Here is a 22,264-nt window from a genome sequence, read left to right as displayed (position 1 = left end):
GGTGAAATTCTATGTGGATGATAGTGATGTTGTTCTCCTTTTAGATGTTCCTGGGAAACATACCCTTTCTCCTGCTGCTCCCGGAAGTCCATTTGCACCAGGTTCTCCAGGCGAACCATCTTTGCCGTCTTCACCTTTAGGCCCTGGGATACCTGGAGAACCAGCTTCACCCTATGAGGGGATATCACCAAAGGGATAATTTGGTTGCTCAATTTTCATCCGAAGTAAGAAATAACCAGTTCCGTTGGGGAAATACTTACACGTTCACCACGTGGCCCTGGCTCTCCTTTGGCACCGTTTTTACCAGGTTCACCCTAGTGACACAAAATCTTGGTGTAAAAACAGGGAGAGTAGACTAACCAAGTCAGCAGCAGCAACGGCTGATCCAATTATAAAACCGGGGTGAAACCAACATAAATTCAGCTGAACAAGTACAAAAAGTCTAATGTTTGTATTTTTGTTGGGGGAGTTAAACCACACCTGTCAGGCAATGAAGGAAAAATAGGCAACTTACTGCAGCACCTCGCTGTCCAGGAGCACCATTGGTTCCAGATGGTCCAGGAGGACCCCGGGCTCCTATCAGTCCAGGAGCTCCAGGGATGCCAGCGGGACCCTAAAAATAGCCGAGGGACACTAATATTAGTCAAACTTGAACTTTCTTTTCTGAATAGCTAACTTAAACATCACAAATGTCTTCTCATGCAAAATGCAAGGGAGGCCAATAATGTGTGTGGATGCAATGAGAGTGAGGGGTGAGGGCACCTTACCATTTCGCCTTTACCACCAGGACTACCATTGGTCCCAGGAGGGCCCTAGAGGGGAAAAACAGCATATTAAAAATAATGCAAATAGTGAATATACATTTGTAAAGTAAATATATTGGTGGGTGTTGTGCTTTATAGAGACTCAGTGATTCCTCGTGATTCCTCCAACTACAGCAGAACACATAAAATGTAGGCAAAAGAATTATCATAATCTGAATAAATTAAAGATCATATGTATATGGTCTAAATTATTAAATAATATATAGAAGCGGTTTTTAATACTGTTTCTTCTCTGAAGTTCTGTAATTGGTGATTAGTTGGGGCACATTCTTTGAAGTATCTGATAACTCGACATCCTCAACTTCACTTAGTCGTATAAACAGATAATTCATAAATTCTAGAAGAGCTTAAACCTCAAAAGACATGATTTTTTAGCACTAATCCAATCAGTATTTATCACAGTAAAGTCATTTCAGAGGACCAAGCAACATTTTTTTTCTCAAAAAAAATTTTAATTGATAGCAACATTAAAACATATGGTTCCATGAAATGAGTGTAGCAACTCTTCACAATGGCTGTATTTGTTACTTACAGGAGGACCTGGAGCACCAGCGTGTCCCTGAGGTCCTGGTTCTCCTCTTTGTCCAGGGGAGCCACTTGAACCAGGAGATCCTGCAGGTCCAACTTCACCCTAGGGGATAAACCCCGAGTAGTCATTTTCTCTTGTCATTTCTAATCACTAAGCTAGTTCAAACCCATCTCCTAAAGGCTGGGGTAGCAGGACAATACACTTTATCACAAGCAAAGAATCCTGAATCACAAAGGCGGAGAAAAATGGTAAATATGTGTGTGACTATGTTATCTGCTTTCTAGAAAGAGGCTGGGGAAAGAGAAAAGAAATATCAGAATAGTTGAATGCCAGGGATAACCCTTTTTGGAATAAAAACATAAGGCTTTAAAAAGCTGAATCGGTAAAAATATATCTACTTGATGGGTAACAAAGAAAATATTATTTTCAAGAAGCAATCCAATGATTTTCTGTTGTCCTCTCCAAGATCTATTTTATATTCTATTATAGAAATACATGTTTACCTTAGCACCAGGGGAACCAGGGAATCCTGCAGTTCCAGGGGGACCAGGGGGACCCTGAAAAAATTAAATACAATTTCAAGAACTCTTGAGTAAACAAAATCTAACACTATACCAACTAGTAAGTAATAAGTTAGTACATACACAGTACAGAAGACAATTATGCAGGCAAAATAGTATTTGTCACTCTTGGATGAATATGATGTGGAAAAACAATGTGGTAAACTAGAGAGTAAAATCTTTCTGCCACAAATTCTGTGACTTTGTGCAATTTTCTTAGCCCAGGGCTCTCGTCCTCTTGTTTATAAAATAGAGGTAACATTATTATCTGTTTTGCAGGGCCCTTTTAATTGTCATGTCCAGTACTGGCTATCAACTGACTGTGTATGCACTATACAGATGTTAGTAATTGGCCAAGTATAATAGAAAGTATCAGAATTCTATTTATGGGTTCAGTCTCTTTACATTGTGTCTAGATTTTGTTTATGGAGTTAGTGTCAGTTTGAGTGAAATGTTTATAAACAGCGTTGAGCTTTGAGTCTACAGTTCATATTATTTCAACATTCCATACCATGTAATCTGTCATTACCCTGAGGCAACTCAGGGTTAGATCAAAAGTTACTTACTGGTTGTCCATCACTTCCGCGAGCACCATCATTACCTCGAGCCCCCTAAAAAGAGAAGTTTGTCTCAAATATCTTCTTAATTCTGAAAAGCTAGTCACAGATAATGTTCTGACTAAAATGCTGACTCCATTGTGTTGACTTTTCCTCCAGTGTATTCAAATCTGCTTACCAATTATATACGTTTAGAGTCAAATTTTTAAAATTCTGATGCATACAGAGATGATATGATGTGGAAGAACTGGATTCTGCATTTAACAGAACTGAATGTGAATTAATGGTTCTAACAACATATGCAAAGATAACCCTTAATTTTTTTTTTTCAAAAGAGAGAATAACTATAAAACCCTTGTTTGTTTCCCTACCATTAAGACTAAAATTTTATGGAGGCGTCTTTAAGTGCTATTTTATAGAAAAGATTTTCCTGAAGATTGTCACAGCCTGAAAACTTGGCTGAGACCCTTATCTGTGACTCTGGGCTGGAACTGTGCAATGTGGGTGGCTATACTCACTGCGGCTCCGGGAAGTCCTGGCCGTCCTCTTTCACCAGGAGCTCCTCTTGGACCCTATAGAATAAGACAGAAACAATGGTGGTACTTTAAACCTGACCTGTGTAAGAACAGCTGGAGAAGGAGTAAGGCGAGTTTAGTTTTAGATGGAGGTTAAGAAAATAAAACTGAAAATTACATGAGAAATACAATTACCATGGGTCCAGGAGCTCCGTTTTCACCAGGCAGGCCATTTTCCCCCTAGAAATACGTAAAAATATGTTACCATTTTGTAGAACAGGGAGAGCAATTTATAGTTTTATGAAGTATTATGAAGAATATTACAGAACCTAAGAAAAAGATGTATGTTTTAGCAGTATCAAACTTTTGTTAGCATTTTATTTATCATAAATCCCAGTCAGCATTTTGAAAACTTGAGGATGAAACAGAAGTAATCAATGAGTTACTCAGAGATGCACAATCATTTCTAATCTAGACAGTTCAAGTTATCTGCTTTAATGGAAGCTTGAACAGATCATCTGAACTAGTCACTGTTATTCAGCTCCTAAAATACAAAATTCAGGTAAATTTCAGAAAAAGTTTACCCCAAAATCTATATCTAAATTATAGCTATAACATTTAAATGAATTTGCTTATGAAAATGTGATTTTGTTTTGATTTACCTTTAATCCAGGAGCACCTGTTTCACCCTTTTCTCCATTTCGTCCATCAAAGCCCTAGGAAATGTATAAAAGTAGTAAAAATATTAAGATCTGTTAACTATCCAGAATGGTTGAAAACCATTGAATTTTTCATAACTAGTTTTTACCACTCAGCACTATTTTCAACACTGACATAAATAATTTAAAGCTGTTTTAAATTGATTGAAGACATTTGACATTGATTTTATAGTAAAAAATCTGAACTAATTAGCAAGTACAATTTAGTTCAATTAGGAAGTTGCCTTAACTATAGCAAATATCGGCTTCATAGATTTAATTCTATTAAGTTGTTAGATTTGGGAGTCGGTTGGTTGAATGTACCTAATGCTTGCATAGAATAAAGTTGCTTGATTCAAGTGTAAATTACATTTACCAAGTCCATGAATAACATATAGTTCTCAATAATATATTTTCATTTTTTTCTGACAGTGATGATAAGAAAATTAAATATTTATTTCCCAAGCCTTTTCACACATTTAAAATCGGTCCCATTACTATCTGTAAAATAATTAGTTGGTTTGGTCAACAAAGTTGATGGACTTACAAAATCTAATCAACTGGTCGTCAAACATATATATATATATATATATATATATATATATATATATATTTGACACATACTCAATTGCCCAATAAAATTGGTTAGGCAAGTAAACACAGCGAAATGAAACAGTTTATAGTCAATTTAGAAACTCTACTTACTCTATGTCCTTTCATACCAGGGAATCCAGGCATGCCAGCTGGACCCTTCATACCCTAAAAATAAGGAATAGAAAAGTTAAGGAATTTTCAAATAGAATCACAATGAAGTAGTAAGATGTCTTCTATTTTTAAGTTTAATGCCATTTAATTATATCATAATTTTCAAGCTAAGATCACTGTGATTACTCCAACTATTTCTTTAGATGCTGAAGACTTACTGGAGGTCCGGGCAACCCTCGTTCTCCAGGTCGCCCAGGTCTTCCTGATTCCCCCTAGGTGGAGAAATAAAAAATACATAGGTGCTTGTGTAAGAGTAAACACATTGCAGCCAAGTAGCAAACCAATTACTTAGCTTTTTTCTCCCCAAAGACTCATGAAAGTGAAGCTAAGCATATGTTGTTAGGATAGCTTTCCTGGTAGAAGGAACGGGGAGGGCTTCTCCCGTCTCCATATGAACTTGTGAGTAATGCAGGCATTACTCTTCGTTGAAACATTATGACTCTCTCTCAATCCACTGAGAAAAATTTGCCATTGGAAATTAAATGGGAAAGGAAGAATGGCACAATATTGAAGGTGCTTTTAAGTTTCCAAGTTCATAAAGTATTGATATCAGTTTCTCCATTACAAGATGCAGAGAGAAGATACTTGTTTCTCCTCCAGTTGAGTGATATATTCACTGGATGGGCCCTCTTGACAGTGAAGAAGCACATGTAGGGGTTCTGTTAGTTTGGAATTCAAAATATGATGTATATATAGCTATACAAATACTATACGTTCAAAGATTAATATGAGCTAAAATGTCACTAGGATAGCAATGATTCTTTGAGTGAGGTTTTTCTGAGCCTAGTACACACCATATGCCACTTACGATATGCCAACTTGAATTTTGCCATATCCCCATTCAATCTTTAAAAACTTACATCTTTTCCAGCAGGACCAGATGGGCCTATAGCACCAGGGGGTCCTGGGGGGCCCTGAAAATAAGGAAATAAAATACAAATATATCTGTAGGTTGTTCTGTTACAATTTATGATTATATATTATGCGTTTTCCTCAAAGGAACCTCCTTTTAGGAAATTCTCTCAACAGTTTTCATTATGATAATGACACATTGAGTTAATATTACACCTATATTATATCAAGTTTTTACTCTCTAATGAACTTATTTTTAATAGGAATTAAAAATATCGCATACCTGTATTTTACATCACATGTAAGTATTTATACACCAATGTGCACTTTTACATTTTGTAAGAGATTGAATTTTTGATATCTAGGTATTTCCAAATATTTTGAAATATTAAACTAACTTCACTTCACTTGCTTGTTTACACAGCATGTTTTTTCGCAGGGCTCTATATTAGATTGTGCTTATTTCTTTGAAAAATTTCTTTTAAAAATTATATGTCTTCTGACATATCTGAGTAGATATTAAAGTGAACTGAGTGGCTACAGAAAAATTAAATCTATATTTAAGAGATAGAGGATTTGCATCCACACTAGGAGGGGAACTATTGTGGTGGCTAATTAGCCAGGGAATTCCTAGATAAATAGCAAGTATCCTTAAGAAATCTAAACCATTAAATAAGTCCTAAAGATCTTTGAAACCAGTTCAACTCTCATAAGAAAATATCAGTTATTATTTTAAAATTTGAGCTTAAATTCAATCTATACATTGTAGGACATTATAGTGATTATGTTTCAGAAAATGAAGCTGGTTTCTATGTAGAATTGTCAATTTCTTAAATGTAGATATAATTGTTACTTACTGCAGGACCAGCTTGCCCAGGTTCACCAGGGGGACCTTGGTATCCTGGAGAACCCTAATGAGTAGAATAATGTGTAAATATTTTAAAAGTAATGTAATATTCATACCAGACATTTATATCTTGAAGACAGTGTGAAATCAGGATTCGTGTAGGCAGTCAGTGAATTTTATTCCATTTTATAAATACTGAAACCAAAATTTTTCAGATTAGAATAAAGCATATTTATTCCATTCTATCCACTCCATTCCATTGAAATTGAATTGTTTTGAACTTGGAGCCATAACACATGCACATTAAGCCTATGACTTTGGATTCTGTTTCCCTCTCTCTCTCTCTGTCCCTTTCCCACTTGTGCGCTTTCTCTCTCTCTCAATCTCTCTCTCTCTCTCTCTCTCAAAAATAAATAAATAAATAAATAAATAAACAAACAAACAAACAAACTTAAAAAAAACATATAATTCTCCTTCTGGCTTTGAAAAGCCTATGGCTTAATTTTACAAAGGTTTTAATTGCTCATAGTTATTGGTAGAACGGAATTACATATGAAATTCCAACATCTTTGAAGAAATGATAGTCTTTTGGATGTGATATCTGTACTTAATTGTGACTATGCATGCTGGAATGGTGAAATTACAGCAAGATCCGTGTTACCTTGATTTATATAATATGCATGAAAATAGAAAGCACCACTAATGGCTATACTTACTGGAGAGCCAGGATGACCAGATGTCCCAGGGGGACCAGGAGGGCCAGGGGGACCCTGGAATGTAAATTTGAAGGATAAATACAAAATAAATGCATCTGAAATACACTTTATTCAGGCATCAAAGAGATGCCTCTGTTTAGAAATGATACATTTAAAACAATGAGAATAGCATACCTTGTTATATGGTAACTATTCAAGGATATGATTAATTTTATTAGGTTTACAGTAGAGATATCACTAAAAACATGACTCTAAATGGAATTTCCACAGAATCAATAAAAATCATTGCTAAAATTATTGCTAATCCCTCCAAAAGGGGATTCAAAATCTGGAAAAATCCATGCAAAATGCTAAGAGAGTCCCTGCAATATTAAGATTAAACTGGTACTGGTGAAAGAAGCATTTTTTTTGCCTGCCAGCCCAACTCCCTGTGGAAAAATATTTATCTGCATACTGTAAATCCAAGTTTCTAAAACTAATGATGTAAATCAACCCAGAAGTTCTTAACTACGTCACTGAATTATGTTGATATGAAGGTCTAGATGTGTATTTGAGAATCATCATACATGGGACAATGATACATTACAATTATAACCAATCAATGTATCATTTCTCAGAAATACAGCTTACACTAGAAAACCTTCAGTTTTGTAGCATGCTGTATCTAAATACTGACACTAAAGATATAAAACTACAGGCTGTAATTAAACTTTCTCTTGTAACCGCTTTTCTGGAATGTTAATAAGTAGTGTTTTCTTTTTAGTTTTTGTTTTTTAGTAAAAACTGTATATAGGATTGAAAAATGAATTCATAATTTCAATGTAGCTAAGACCAGGTATTTATATTGTTAATATAGTTCTCCATCTTGGGGCGTCTGGGCGGCTCAGTTGGTTAGGAATCCAACTTCAGCTCAGGTCATGATCTCAAGATTTGTGAGTTCAATCCCTGCATTGGGCTCTCTGCTGTCAGCTCAGAGCCTGGAGCCTACTTCGGATTCTGTGTCTCCCCCTTTCTCTTTCTGCCCCTCTCCCACTTGTGTTCTCTCTCTCTCTCTCCCTCTCTCAATAATAAATAAGTAAATAAACTTAAAAAAAAATAGGTCTCCTTCTGGCTTTGAAAACCAAAAACAAAATTCACATTCCTCAAAACTTCAGAGATTTGTAAAATTCTCTTTTTATAACTTATATCAAATTTAAGGGTCTTTCCAAACTGGTCATTTGGATCTATTAGTTAAAATTTTGTCTTCTGTAGTTTGGGAAGTCACAAACGTGGTGTCTAATGATCCGGGGGGCAATCTTCCATAATCCCTGAAAATCCAGTGTCATGTTTCATTTACACTTACATACCTGTTACTGGCAGTAAAACCATAATCTTCCCCACGTTGCTTTTCCTGACAGCCTGTTCTACGATAAGGGTCATTTACCCGGGACACTATGCATCATGTCAAGGTGCCCAGGTTTCAGTGATTTTTTTCTATTTTCTTCTGTTAAAACTCTAGATCATTTACATTCAGGGAAACCAATGTGAATAGCTACCATTTGTAATAGAAGAACTTAAAGGCTCAATACATTCTGGAAATATTTGTATTAGATTTTAGGCTTTGAGGTAAGGCAGATTGTAATCTTGGACAATTCATCACTCGGATTGTCATCTAGAAGGGAGCATTTAACTGATGAAAGCTCGTGAAAAGAAGATTCTGAACAATTTAGGGAGCAAAAGGGAAAATGAAAGGGAAAAATAACAAAACTGGGTTAAAATGAGGAAATACATGAGTCTGAGACCTAATCATGAAGGCAGGTGGGCCCCTGGTAAGAGTGCTTGTGTAAAGAAGGAAGGGGTGGCAACACAGGCATGGGATGAAAGGGAGTGAGGAAAAAATGAGCGAGGATGGAAGGATTGTGATAATCCTACCATGTGCATTCCCAGCCTTAATGGAAAATGAGCAATTTTGTACAAGTATGCAATAATAATGTATTACGAGAAAAACAACCATTCAACAATTAACAAACTGGAAGCGAAATAATGCTCTAAAATGCTGAGAAACATTTGTACATACAGCTGGCCCGGGGTAGCCTGCAATTCCTGCTCCTACTACTCCAGACTTGACATCGTATGATTCAAACTGGGGAGAATAGTTCTGCAGCAAAGAGAACAGATATGATCATTTTGACATATAGATTATAGTTGTTTTCAAAAGCATTTAGAAGGGGTGCATGTAACATCTATTATTCACTGATAAAAAGTTTCTGCATGCCAGAGGATGTGGTATGCATTATTTAATTATCTTGCTTATCCTGTCTGTAGCTTCAGATAGTAGATACCCTACAGAAATACTTGCTTATGTAATGCACAGATCTTTCAACTAACTCTATGCAATGTTAATTCCAAATAACTTGTTTCTATATGGTCTTACTCAAATTATTATTTCTAAGTGTTATCTGCAGCATTAGAAACATAGGATCACAGACTATTTGAAAGCTGAAAGAGTCTTGAGATCATATAGTCTGATCTTCTCATTTTGAGCAGAAAAAATGGAGAAGTCAAATTACTTTACCAACATTTAATGATGCAAGTAAAATTTGCGTTGCCTGGCTTCTGGTTAGTATGCCTAACAAATTTACCCCCCAAGTAAACATCCCCATAGAAAATAGGCACAAGAATAATAGAAAAGTTCATGTGCTTATTGGATTTCTTTGCAGATTATTTTGTTTTGAATCCCAGGCCTACAAATGGATTATGTTTGGTACCAGGATAAGAATAAGTTAGATGGTATGCTTTGCTTTCTGTTGAATTGACTTTTGTACAGCATTTTTTTTTTTTTTTTGCACTCAGAGTGATTTGTGCATATGTGGTTTCTTATTTCTCCTAACCCCATGTAGCAGAAATCTTGTCTTATTTATTTGTTTTGGTTAGATGCTTTAAATGCAGAGGTAGTTGGTTGCCATGTTTTTCAGGAGGAGCAGGATGTGCTCTGAAGGCTTGGCAAGAGTAGCTGCATAAGCTTGAATAATCCTGTTGAAGTCAACAAGGAGTGTTTGCAGCTCTTCAACTGCTTTTTGTCCAAACTTTCAGAGGCTTCACCATTGAGGTTATGAATAGAATAAGGCACAGTTGCAGCAATTCCTAAATACTCTAGGTTAATTATTTTGGGAGTTAATGGCTCATTTCACAACCATAGTGATATATTATATGCCTGCTGAGAAGTTGGGAAATTTTGCAAAGATAATAGCAGCAGCATTGACATTATGAGGAAAAGTAAAATCTATGAAGCACTTAAAATACTGCTCCTCACTCATAAACACTAAATAAGGATTTGTTAAATACATAAAGTCAGAGAATAGATATAAGGAATTCACAAAAGTGAGATGTAACATAGGCTAAAGAAAAGAAAATGAAGTAGGTAGTTTTAAAGGGGGAAAGAAGGGAGGATCTTTTTGTCCTGGAATTTATTACCTGAGGACCAGTAGGGCATGATTCACAGATTCCAGGGGGGCCAGGAGAACCAGGGGAACCTGGCTGTCCTGGAATACCAGGATCACCGTTTCTCCCAGGAATACCAGGAGGGCCCTAAAAGAATCAGAGACAAAAACTCATAAAACAGTGCAAAATTCTAGTGATTCAGAATCATTATCGAATTGTAACCTCTCTACTTTATAAGATGAGGAATCAATATACGTGATACATATTTTCTTGCGAATTCATACACTTTTATCTAAATCATGTGAATAATTTCAGTATGATTTATTTCTTTGTATATTGACGTATATTTTATTTTTCAAACTGATATTGGGGATGAAGACATTATTAAAGTTTGGGAAACTTAAATATTCACATGTACAATTATGGATTCTCTGCCTTCTTTTGTGTCATTTAAATATATGGTAGTAAAGGAAATATCTGAATGATGAAAGCTCAAATATGAAAAGGCTGTTAGAAGAAGAAAAAAAAAAGCAAACTACTTAAGGAACTCATTTCAATCCCCTGAAGAATGTTTACTTACTGGATCTCCCTTAGGGCCTTGAGGTCCATGACCATTAGGAGGGCGAGGAGGCTAATAAATGGAAAAGATACATATTAAATAAGACATAAGAACATCTTTCCCACGAAGTGTGCCCCAATTTGCATATTTATTTCTTATCCCAATCACATCCAATCCCTAGTTTTAAGCCAGAATGTTCACCTTTTACTTGTAATACCAACATGATTGTTTGGCAGACATTACTTTCTTTTCCTTTCAGGCTCCTATGATATAGGAACTGTTCATGTATTGAAACACAAATCTTGGGGCGCCTGGGTGGCACAGTCGGTTGAGCGTCCGACTTCAGCCAGGTCACGATCTCGCGGTCCGTGAGTTCGAGCCCCACGTCAGGCTCTGGGCTGATGGCTCAGAGCCTGGAGCCTGTTTCCGATTCTGTGTCTCCCTCTCTCTCTGCCCCTCCCCCGTTCATGCTCTGTCTCTCTCTGTCCCAAAAATAAATAAATGTTGAAAAAAAACCCACAAATCTTGAAGATGTACAGATTTTTGGTAAACTCACAGCTGTTGGAGGCTGTGGGCAAACTGCACAACATTCTCCAAAAGGGATCTCTGGGTTGGGACAGTCTAATTCTTGTTCGTCACATATTATGTCATCGCAGAGAACAGATCCTGAGTCACAGACGCATATTTGGCAAGGTTCTGGCTTCCAGACATCTCTATCCGCATAGGACTGACCAAGATGGGAGCATCCTCCATCAACAGCTGGAAAATAAGTTAGATGGTGTGTTGTTATCTTATGTTTTGCTGAAATATGATTTTTGTTACACTATCATGATTTTCCAATAATCAAAGTGGAGAGAGTTTGAAACAAAGGATTTCTTCCTTTTAGTAAACTAACTTGTATGTTCTTATAAGCATGCCTTTGCAAAACAAAAACACACAAAAAAAAACCCCAAAAAACACAAAAATCCACACATTAAATTACCAAGAGCACCACATTCTCTCTACATAATTTGCTAACTGGTAAGAGATTGCTTAAAATACCAAATCTGCTTATTAATTTCAAAATGGTACATCATAGTAAATTCTCCTTAAGGCCAATAAGTGTTTCAATTTCAATTAGAGTTAAGAATTTAATACCAATGGAAATCACACCAAGCACTTAAACATTTATTTATTCCTTGTGTGATTGAAAACAGGCCTTTCTAGCCATCACTATCCTTTGCTTTAACAGTAGATAAGAGTATTAAACTATAATGATGATTTTGTCACTAACTCTGAAAACTTTCTGGATTTTATTAAGCTAATTAGGAAATCCAGGGGAAAACAGATACTCCTGGCTGCACAACACTCTTCCAGATTCCTGGGAAAGCTCTAGCAAAGCTTATTGTATGTATTGACTATCACTGCCACTCCACTGGGCATTAGTAGGTCAAGATGATATGACATAATGTATCGTATATCCCATATGAATGTAAAGAGATTTCCAAATCACTAAAAATAAACAGCATTTTTAAAAAATAAATATGGGCAAGGAATGAGTAAGAATAATAGGGAAACATATGAATCACGACCATGTGTATTTGTGGCTTAACATGGTCAAAAATTTGCTTCAACCAAAGTTTTAAACTTGTTTCCTAATTATATGTAAGGTACTCACATTTCAGCAGCCATTAACAATGAATCAGCTCAGGGATTGCCAAAACAAAACCTGCTGTCAATTCTTAAAGCATTAGCTGTGGATTGTGGTTAAATACAACTTCAGTTCTTGAGGATTACTGTGATAGCTTGCCAGTACTTGAGTAAATAAGTAAGAAGTTTCTAAGCATCTGCGAAAATTTTTGCAAACAACAAATGATGTACTGTTCAGGATTTATATTTTTATAAAACAGTGAAATTTTATTTTCTGAGAGCCAAGAGCTTTAAAATGTCTGCTAAAAGAGGCCCGCTTGGGAGGAAGCAAGTGGTTTAACAACCATATTTTTTGCTGCCTTGTGGCCCAGAGGCCTTTGAGGGGCTGCTGAAGTTTTTCCATCTGGATATTGCATACAGCCATGAAGATCACCTTGATGAGTTCCCATTTCTACATCCGCTCATATCTGAAGTAATATTGATTTAGGTTCATGCTAAATACTTTGGGCTCAGAGGTTTAGCTGATTTAGCAAAAGTTCAAGCACAAAAAACGGTCCTCGCAGAACCTATAGATTCTATAGCATACTGAAATTGCCTCCATTCCTCCTTTCCATTTTTGTGTGCAGATACAACTTTCATGATCTTGCACAATATCCTTGATCAATTCAGGAAGTGTAGAAGTCTGTTCTCAATGTGTTACAATTACCCAACGTGGTCTACAGCTAATAAAAGAAAGCATGTTTGTTTAATTGCAATTTTAAGAAGGCAAGAATCTGTTTATTTTAAAAAGTTATTCTAGTTCTTCCTCCATGTTTGAAGCAGATATATGAGAATATTGGAAAGAAATATTGTCTAAGCTTTTGGAGGAACATTCTTTTCTACTTAGTGAGCATAAAAGCTGAATGCCAAAATGCTTACCTAATGCAAATGAAGTAGGTCTATGAAAGATATGCTTCAGAAAAGCATAATCCTTTTCATATTATTGTGAACAATAATAATGTTAAAGGATAGAGGTATCAAACTCATTTTTCTCTAAGTGGAACTGACATTTTATATTTAGGGACTAAGTTCACTATTTTTCAGAAAAAGTCTGAATGTTTTAATGAGATGGAAGATTGTTTAGCAAAATTGCATGAAATGCATTCTTCCGTTTTAGCACTGGCTTCTCATTCTTCACATGAATCATTTTAAAACTTTCTCTAAATTAACATTATGTGTCACATTCCAAAAGATTAGTTTTAGCTCAAGATTTCCCTTTTAATAATGTGGACTTCAGGCTCCCCAGCCTTCTTGAAAATGCCACATAGTGTAGAACACTATGTTGACTACAGGTAATAATAGTATATTGTATACTCGAAATTTCCTAAGAGAGTAGATTTTAAGCGTTTACACCCAACACACACAAAAAAGGTAACTATGTGGGTGACTATCAGTTAACTCGATTGTGGTAATTTTTCACAGTGTATATTTTTATCAAATCTTCATGTAGTATAGTTTAAATACATACAATTTTATTTGTCAATAATACTTCAATAAAACTGTGGGGGAGAAAAAAAAGAATACTGCTAATTTATTCAAATGATTCTTTCAAGTCTTTGTCTCTGGATCAGGAATATCTTTCTACATGTAACACAGGACCTATGTCACAAAACATAGATATTGAATACTAATGATTTATTAAACACAAATGATAACAGTTAAAGTGAGAGTCAAGCATCTCATATTTTGAATATCTTTTCTTATGTTCTTAATCTGCCCTAAAATTAACGTAAATTTTCCCTGTGTATTCATCCTCCCATGTTTATGTCTCATTGAAAGAAAGTATCATCACATCACTAAAAATACAGTGTTTTCCTTTTGCTCTATAAACTATTAAGTAAGCACAATATTGACTTTTTAAAATTGTATATATGAATTTGCTAGAATTAGTTTAAACCCAATGCTCTCTAAATGAAAATTATTACTTTGCCTCTTTTTTCCAAATTTAATTAGAAACTATGCTTATTATGCTTTTTAAAACACAGAGGTCTCAATATAAAGGTTGAGTTACCTTACTGTACATCTCTTTTTTTTTTATAAGTGATATTGTTCTAAGGAAAAAGAAGAAAGTTGGGATGTTTGAAAAATAAGAATTAATGCAATTTGTTTATTGCCATAACTTATTTCACATCTGTTTAAAAGAAATTTGGCTCTCCTGAAGTCAGTTTCTATAGAAACGTGGTTGAAAGACCTTCCTCTGTTACTCTAGCTCAATCACCTTTGTTGAAAGAATGGAGACTTTTGTGCAGTTTCCTCTAATTTCTTGTTCCGTGCATGACAAAATATGGTTGGCAATATGTTCTCCCAGAAGCTAAACCTCTTACACAGATGACTCAAGGCCCTCAATGTTAGTACCTTTGTTTAATTGTATGTGGGAAAAGTATGGGAGAGTCAGGAAAAAGAATGTTTTGTTTTCAAAAGGAATAAAATACTCTAGTTTGCCACTTGCAGCATTTAGAAAATGGGATTCAGAAATTCAAAGTGGTAAATCAAAGACAAATAATCTCATTTTTCTACTGAACAAGTAATAGATTTTCCAGTTACTTCCTTTATTGTTATTGCTTGAACTAAGTCTCCCTGTTTCAATATGTAATTAATTTTAAACTCCACCTCTCATGTCACTTGATGTTTCTGTTCCTTATTACAAAGCACAGTCTTCAAATAAATTTATTTGTGGCCACACACGCAATGCATTAGACTAAGCCATCTCCTTATTGGGATCAAAATTATAAAACAAAATGAAGTTAGTAAATGACATAATCCAATCTTAGCTTCTTTTATTGCTTAGCTCTCTGTTTCAAAACTCCAGAGAAAAAAAAATCAAGTAACATAATCTAATATTTTTAGATATGTGTAACACTTTCCTTTTTATTGTATTTGTTTCCATTCTGTAAACATTAATTTATGATGATTTGCTAGAGTTTTATTGTTGTAACTAAAAAAATAAGGTAAACTATGTTTGTCTTAATTCCACTTTTGGAGTAAAAGTAATATGTCCCAAAGCATCCAATCAAATTGTTAATTTAGCCTGAATGATAGATTTCATTTTTTTTCTCTTCTCTTCTTACTGAATTCTTTTCTGTGAAAAGGTGTTCTTTAATCTGAAAATTAAAAATAGCAGACGTGATATGCAAATTATCATAACATTATTTCCCTGTTACTTGAGAAAGTTGAATATGGTGTGATATAAAGTTTATATAGTTTCCAACTGAAATATGTTATTAAATGTTCCAACTGTTATTAAATGATACTTTTTGGAAAGCACACATTTTTATTAAATATGTTTCTGCTGCTTACATCTACCAAAATATTTTAAAATATGTTAGATGAGTTAACAAAAAGATCTTCAAGGAAATATCTATACACCTATATAGGTGGGTAACTTCAATTTCAAAATGTTGTTTTACATGGCCAAGGTGGATCCTGATTATTCTTGTCCCCATCAGAAAAACCACAAAACAAAAAGCTTTATGAATCATCATTTCTAGATGTTTCCTTGTTTTATTCTTTATAGATATATGAGTTTTTATGTCTCCCATTAGAAATTTCCTTTAAGGTGATTAACACTTTGTCCTGTGAAAAATAAAAATAATTAGAGAATTAGAATTAAAAGTATCTACAATCAGCAATCTCATTATAATATAAACTGATTAGTGACAAATTATAGCAATACTGAAGAAAATATATTCTACTTATTTTATTACAGTTGCCAAACATCTTCAAATTTTGCATCTCATCACCAAGATTTTATATCTTACTTTACTTATCACTAAGTCACTAAGTGCTTTAATTCCTTACAGTAATTTTATTTTGCACTACCAGTAAAACTAATACTAGGCAGTGCGGGTATAGTATTGCCTATGTCACTGACACTGTTCTGAGTGCTTTGCACATCTATTTTACTTAATCTTCCCAAGACCCTATGGCTGAGTGCTGATATAATCTTCATTTTACAGATAAGGGATCTGAGACCCAGAGAAGCTGAGTGATTTTCCCAGGTTACATGGTAGAAGAAAAGCTAAGAGTTGAACCTGGAAAAGCTATCTCTAAATTTGATACTCTTAACTCTTCCTGCAATTTCAAGGGCAACTTCCAAACCCTATCCCATTATGGTTTCTAAGCCCTGCACGCTTAAAAGCAGAGTCTAACAAGACAGTGTTTTTGTTTTTTTTTTCTTTTTTTTAAGGGATAACATTCTTCTGCAGAATATTTTTCTATCTGGTCTCAAAACAAGAAGATAGCATCTGGAGTTCAATTCTGATGTTTATTTTCTCCTGACCTTAGGAAAAAGAGATATATCTCCAAGGCCACCCTAATGACATGCAGACCACCAACACGATTAATGTGTGATTGGGAAACCCAGCATACGTTTTATTGTATACAGAGAAGCCTTATCCTCACAGCAAAAGCCACAAACAGATAAGGTTTAAGTATCCAATGCAAAAAAAAAAAAAAACATAATTAGGGTGTCTCACTAAGATAATGATTCTGCAAATCTATTTTTTCTAAATGTTTCATATTGATGAACTCCTAACTTCATTAGAGCCTCCCTTCTAAGCTTAAACATTATGAACATATTCTTCAGCTCCAAAGAACGTTCCTCTGATTTTAATTAATTTTGAGAAACACATTCCCTGTTTGTCATCCTCCACACCAAATACGATAGAAAGCATAGTTTCAGAAAAATAAATGCCATTTCACTGAAACAGGAATTTCTCAATGCAAGTTTTTAAAGCAAATTTAACTTTTAATAGGTTCTGGATCCTTTGTCTTTGATTTTTAGATCTTTTGGGCATTTTAACTTTTGCCTTCTTCTTTGAACTTTTCATTTTGTTCATTAATTTACATTTTAAATGGCAGTTCTTGACCTCAGCCATGGAAAATACAAGGGTCTTATTAGTTAATCTGAAAGGAATCCACTTCTGCTGTGTTTTCATTAGACACAGACAGACATTCTAGTGGTTCATGTAACTCCTCAAGCTGCAGTTAACAAATGATTTGTGTAAGAGTAGCTATCTCATTTTTTCCGTTGTCATTTTGATATGAAACAGGCAGTTTCCCCTTTGAAAACTCTGGATTTTTTTTACACTACACCTCCCTCTTCTTCTTCTTCTTCTTCTTCTTCTTCTTCTTCTTTTTTTTTTTTTTGAGTGTGGAAAACAATGGGACTGAGCTTTTTTCCAGGGAAGACTGTTTTACAAGAAACAGTCCACTGAGACGTTTCCAGAAGGTTATTGCAGACCTGGAAACCTTACAAATGTTTTTCATGTCCAGCAAAGGCAATAACATCTTTCATCTTTAAAACTTTAACTCTTAAGCAATCCACTTTAATGACTTCAAGGCGGTGATATCATTTGATGTTACAAAATAAAAGACTGGGCTACAAAACCTTTGGAACTCTGCACCAGTCATCGGCAATGAAAACCATGAGGTTTCAGTAGATGGCACTCTTCTCTGAATGACTACTCAAGGTCTGGCAAGTGACTCTGTAGGTGTAAAACAGGGGCTTTTTCTTTTATTTTGTCTCAACTCTACTCCTGGAAAACTCCTGGAGCCAACAGTTCTTAACCTTTTAATATAAGCCTGTAGGTAAGACATCAAACCAGGAACCTAAATTAGTTAAATTAGGCACATTATCACAGTATTTCCTTCTTTCCCAGAATTGTTCCAGTGGCTTTGCTCTTTCTGCTTATGACACTGAGTTGTTTAATTCCAGAATTTAATCAGAATATCTAATTACCCATAGGTCTTTAGATCATCTGATGTTGAATACTCTGTGGATGGTAAAAAATGCAAGGTATCATGAATGAAAAACACAAAATTTTGTATCAATACTTTATTTACTTAAAATTTATATTATTACAGAACGGAAGATAATTTCTGGTTAAATCATAACTGAGATTTTGCTTCTCTTGTTTAAAAATAGGGCTGCCAATTCAACATTGAGTGTTAAATAGAGAAAAATCTACTGTTTTTCCCCTTTACAAATGCATTCTCTCCTATATTTTCTAGGATAATATACAATTTTTTAGTATTCCCTTTCAATGACAAAGTTACAAGAATGAGCAAAGTCAGATGCTCTAGAATTAATGTATGTTTTGTGTTCTCTAATTGTCTAAGATTTAACAGAGTTTTGATCCTAGTCTTAACCCTGTCATTTCCTAGTTGTATAATCTCAACTAAAGCACTAAATTCATGTGAGATTACTGACCCTGAAATGCATGAGCAGTTATGCTTTCTCTCCTCTTAAAGGGAGAAGTGTTTCTTGTGATTTTATGCCATATTTTATTTATTAGATAGGTTTAACTTGGGGAGCAGCACCAACCAGAAAACTTGATTGCTACTTTATGGGTTACAAATTCTCTCCTTAAGCATAATGGAAAATAGACTCTCATAACCTGTAATGAGGAACTGGTTCTCTTAAGTCCATTTATTTTATAATCCTAAAATAATTAAAGTCCCACAGTTCATTATCACAGTGGAATTATCAGGGTAGCAAAATATAAGTTCAATCATTAGAACATTTTTAATTAAAATAAAGTTTATCTCCTTACCCTAAAGAAGCAATATTACTTAATAATATCTATTAATTTATCCATCTAATAAGTGACTAAAATACTTATGTAAAATAAGGACTACATAAAAAACTTGACAAATATTAAAAAATAGTTATATGTTATATGTGGAATAGTTACATGTGGAATTTTGAAAATGGCCATAACATTCAAGCTCATTTCCAGTCTTTGACTATTGCTACCATGTGTTTGTGTGTATGTGTGTTTGGCAATGTTTTATCAGTGATACACTATTTCCTTAGGAAAGTAATGTTTCATATTTAAAATTCGCACATGTAATATTTTTAAATCTCATTCTAAAATATGGAATCCAGCTGTGTAACATTTATGTTGGCATTGGTTGTGTAAATGGTAACACTGTCAGCCACTAGGTGGCGAGTCTTTGTGCTACAAATTTGGCATGTTTATAAACTACAGGAAATATAAAACAGACCACATTTCTCCATTGGTGGAACAAAATACATGAATTAAATAGAACTTTATAAATTTGTAAAGGGACCAAAATTCTTTGGGAGGGACATGTTTTATGCTCCAGAAAACGTGTGTGAGTGGACTAGAAGTTAGTATTCTTTCGGGTTGGGCTATTTGTCTCTGAAATTCTCAGAGCAGATATAAGAAACCTATATCCCAGAACTGTATTTTTCTGTTCTCAGCCTGCTGTATATTCAGCCACCGTCTGTACTGTCCCCAAAGCTAATCTACCAGCAGAATTTTCTTGTTAAATTTATAGGGAATGCAAAAAGTACTTACTATCTTAAAATACTTAAACTTTTTTTCATGACAAACAAAAATCGTAAGCTGACCAAAATCCCTCTCAACTTCTTTTGAGCTTAAAAGCACACAAATATAATGGCAAATTTCATAACAATTTGTTGTTTTCTGTAGCTAAAGAGAAAAGGAAAAATGCAAAGAACTTGTGTGATGTAGAGATAACAAAGGTATTAAACACTTATTTTCCCTCTAAAGTTGGATGGAGAAGAAAAACAGCCATAATGCTGATATAAGATTGCCACTACCGGGCAACTGCAAATATTTTGTCAGTCTTTTGAACTAAACACCAAAGGTTTGTTAGTCTTTCCAATAAATGGCAACTCTGTGATTTTTACCTACCTCCCCCCACCAAATCAGAAGAACTTAAGAGCTTTAAAAGAGATAAATGTCTTTATTGGGCTAGGGATGTGGCAGTAGGCATTTGGTACCCTCACCAAGGACTAGGAGCTGAAGCAGGTTCTGGGAGGGACAAAGTGGGAAGGAGGAGGAGAGAAGAATGAGGAAGGAAGGAGGACTTAGAGTCCTAGGGAAAGACAGTGGGAGGGGGCAAGAGGAAAGAAGAAACAGGAGAGATGGAGGCACAGGGAGGACACATGGGGACCAGGGAGGAAGTGCTAGAGGAAGAGAGGGAGGAGAGATGAGGAAACATGGGCTTGCCTAGGAAAGGGGGGTGACTAGTGAAGGAAGGAAAAGGGGGAGGAGGTGCAAAAGAGCCAAAGGGGTGGAGAGATGAAGAAGGAGGGGACAGAAAGGGAAAAGAGGAATAAGGGGGAGAGGAAATGAGAGGAACAAGCAATATGGATGTTTCTTTTCTTTCGTGGCCACAGGCTGATTGTAACTGAAGAGATGTCATTGCGTGTCCCCCCCCCCCACCCTGGCCCCCTCACCCACTTATATATGACTTTCAAGGACATCAAAGATTTGAAATTAAACACAAAAACTATTTTCAGACACATGTTTGCAAAAACTAGATTGAAATACTAATCCTTTTGATTACGTGCAAACAGAAATTGATGTGTAATAATTTCTTCTAACATCTTTAAATTTAGCATTTAAATATTTATTTCTGTGGAAGTTTGTATCCCAACGCGTCCAGTATTTTCATGACTGTGAGAAACATGAATTGAAAGAAATATTTTCACACAATCAAATAATGAAAACAAATGTGATTTGGGGGGAATTAGAGCAGAAAAACCATTGTTTGCAGTTGTTAGAAAATAAAACAAATCAACTTTTTGAATTCAAACAGTACCAGTATCTTTTTTCCTTGTTTGCAGAAAAAGTCAAACATTCCTGTTGAAAACATTTTTTTGAAAACATTTTTTTAAATATTCTCTTCATTAATGCAAATGCAGTTAAAATGTAGGACGTGTGGAAAACACCAGACCCTTAGCAATAAATTATTAGAAAACATGTATTAATCGACCGTGTAAGTGCTTGAAACAGAATAAATATAGGAATGATGAAACATTTTTAGCTGTTTGAGTCCATTTAAAGAACACTGAAGATACTCACTTGTTGCCATTTTACAGAAATATATTCAATAACTTTAATAGTGCCTATTTTCCTTTAAATTATTCTAAATGCATGCTGTCCTTAAAATGCATTATCTTATTGAGAAAACAATGCTCAGTATTCTATCCTTACAAAGAATCCAGCATACAAAAGAGTGTAAAAGTGTTACAAGAGACCAATAACTTCCAGACTGCCTAAGGAAGCATTCCAAGATGTTAACAATCCAGGAGGGGCACTTTTTTAAAAGCCATTTAAAAAGTTTCCAGTGCCGCTGACATGAAAATGAGTTAGTACCAGAACATCTTTATCTTAGACAACCAGAAAACTTTTAAATACAAAAATGACAACATTTTTTCTAAGCAAGTCTAAAAAAGCACCATCACAGTCCGTTCTACATTCCCCAATTAGGAGCTTACAGAGGCAATTAACTTCTCGGAGATTAATTTCCCCTTTATACCTGTTTGTACGGAGAAGTAACGACAAAAACCGCATGAAGTTTCTTGAAAGCAGTACCTACTCACCTTCCTGTTGTGCCAAAATAACAGTGGGATGAAGCAGAGCAAGAAGTAACCAGGTCCCCTTTTGCACAAAGCTCGTCATGTCTAAATATCAGACATGAGACTCTTTGTGCAAAAAGGAGAAAAGAAAAGCAGTTCAAAGTAGCACCATCAGATGTTCCCTGCCCTTCAGCACCGGGCCCGTCATAAAACTCAGCCACTGAGATTCCTTTGCTTTGGCCTTAAATAGGAAAAAGTTTGGCTTCCCTCACTTTCCAGCCCCTTTCTGAAATATGAGAGCAGCACCCATCCCCTTAGCAGTAAAAGAAGTGATTAATATGTCTTTTTCCCCTTATAGAAGACACAACCCACAAAGTAAGAAAAAGAATACATCTG

At 35.1% G+C, this 22,264-nt stretch overlaps 1 protein-coding gene across 1 annotated transcript in view; it reads right to left on the bottom strand.

Moving 5' to 3' along the window:
- COL3A1 (collagen type III alpha 1 chain) overlaps positions 1–22,097 on the bottom strand; it is a 40,801-nt gene extending 18,704 nt beyond the window's left edge. Inside the window, exons 1-20 of the mRNA XM_015077648.3 lie at positions 21,893–22,097; positions 11,399–11,601; positions 10,864–10,914; positions 10,317–10,430; positions 8,920–9,000; positions 6,864–6,917; positions 6,158–6,211; positions 5,309–5,362; positions 4,607–4,660; positions 4,389–4,442; positions 3,648–3,701; positions 3,181–3,225; positions 2,989–3,042; positions 2,480–2,524; positions 1,857–1,910; positions 1,357–1,455; positions 768–812; positions 515–613; positions 261–314; positions 64–171 (exon numbers count right to left, since the gene is read on the bottom strand). Of these exons, the coding sequence (XP_014933134.1) occupies positions 64–171; positions 261–314; positions 515–613; positions 768–812; positions 1,357–1,455; positions 1,857–1,910; positions 2,480–2,524; positions 2,989–3,042; positions 3,181–3,225; positions 3,648–3,701; positions 4,389–4,442; positions 4,607–4,660; positions 5,309–5,362; positions 6,158–6,211; positions 6,864–6,917; positions 8,920–9,000; positions 10,317–10,430; positions 10,864–10,914; positions 11,399–11,601; positions 21,893–21,971 (1,455 nt within the window). The 5' untranslated portion in view covers positions 21,972–22,097. The remainder of the gene's footprint in view (positions 1–63; positions 172–260; positions 315–514; positions 614–767; positions 813–1,356; positions 1,456–1,856; positions 1,911–2,479; positions 2,525–2,988; positions 3,043–3,180; positions 3,226–3,647; positions 3,702–4,388; positions 4,443–4,606; positions 4,661–5,308; positions 5,363–6,157; positions 6,212–6,863; positions 6,918–8,919; positions 9,001–10,316; positions 10,431–10,863; positions 10,915–11,398; positions 11,602–21,892) is intronic.
- Positions 22,098–22,264: the final 167 nt, after the last annotated feature.

Source organism: Acinonyx jubatus, chromosome C1 (genome assembly GCF_027475565.1).
Source record: "Acinonyx jubatus isolate Ajub_Pintada_27869175 chromosome C1, VMU_Ajub_asm_v1.0, whole genome shotgun sequence".
Taxonomy (NCBI): Eukaryota; Metazoa; Chordata; class Mammalia; order Carnivora; family Felidae; genus Acinonyx; species Acinonyx jubatus.
Note: the sequence above shows the minus strand (reverse complement) of the source record. Positions and strands in the feature narration are given on the sequence as shown.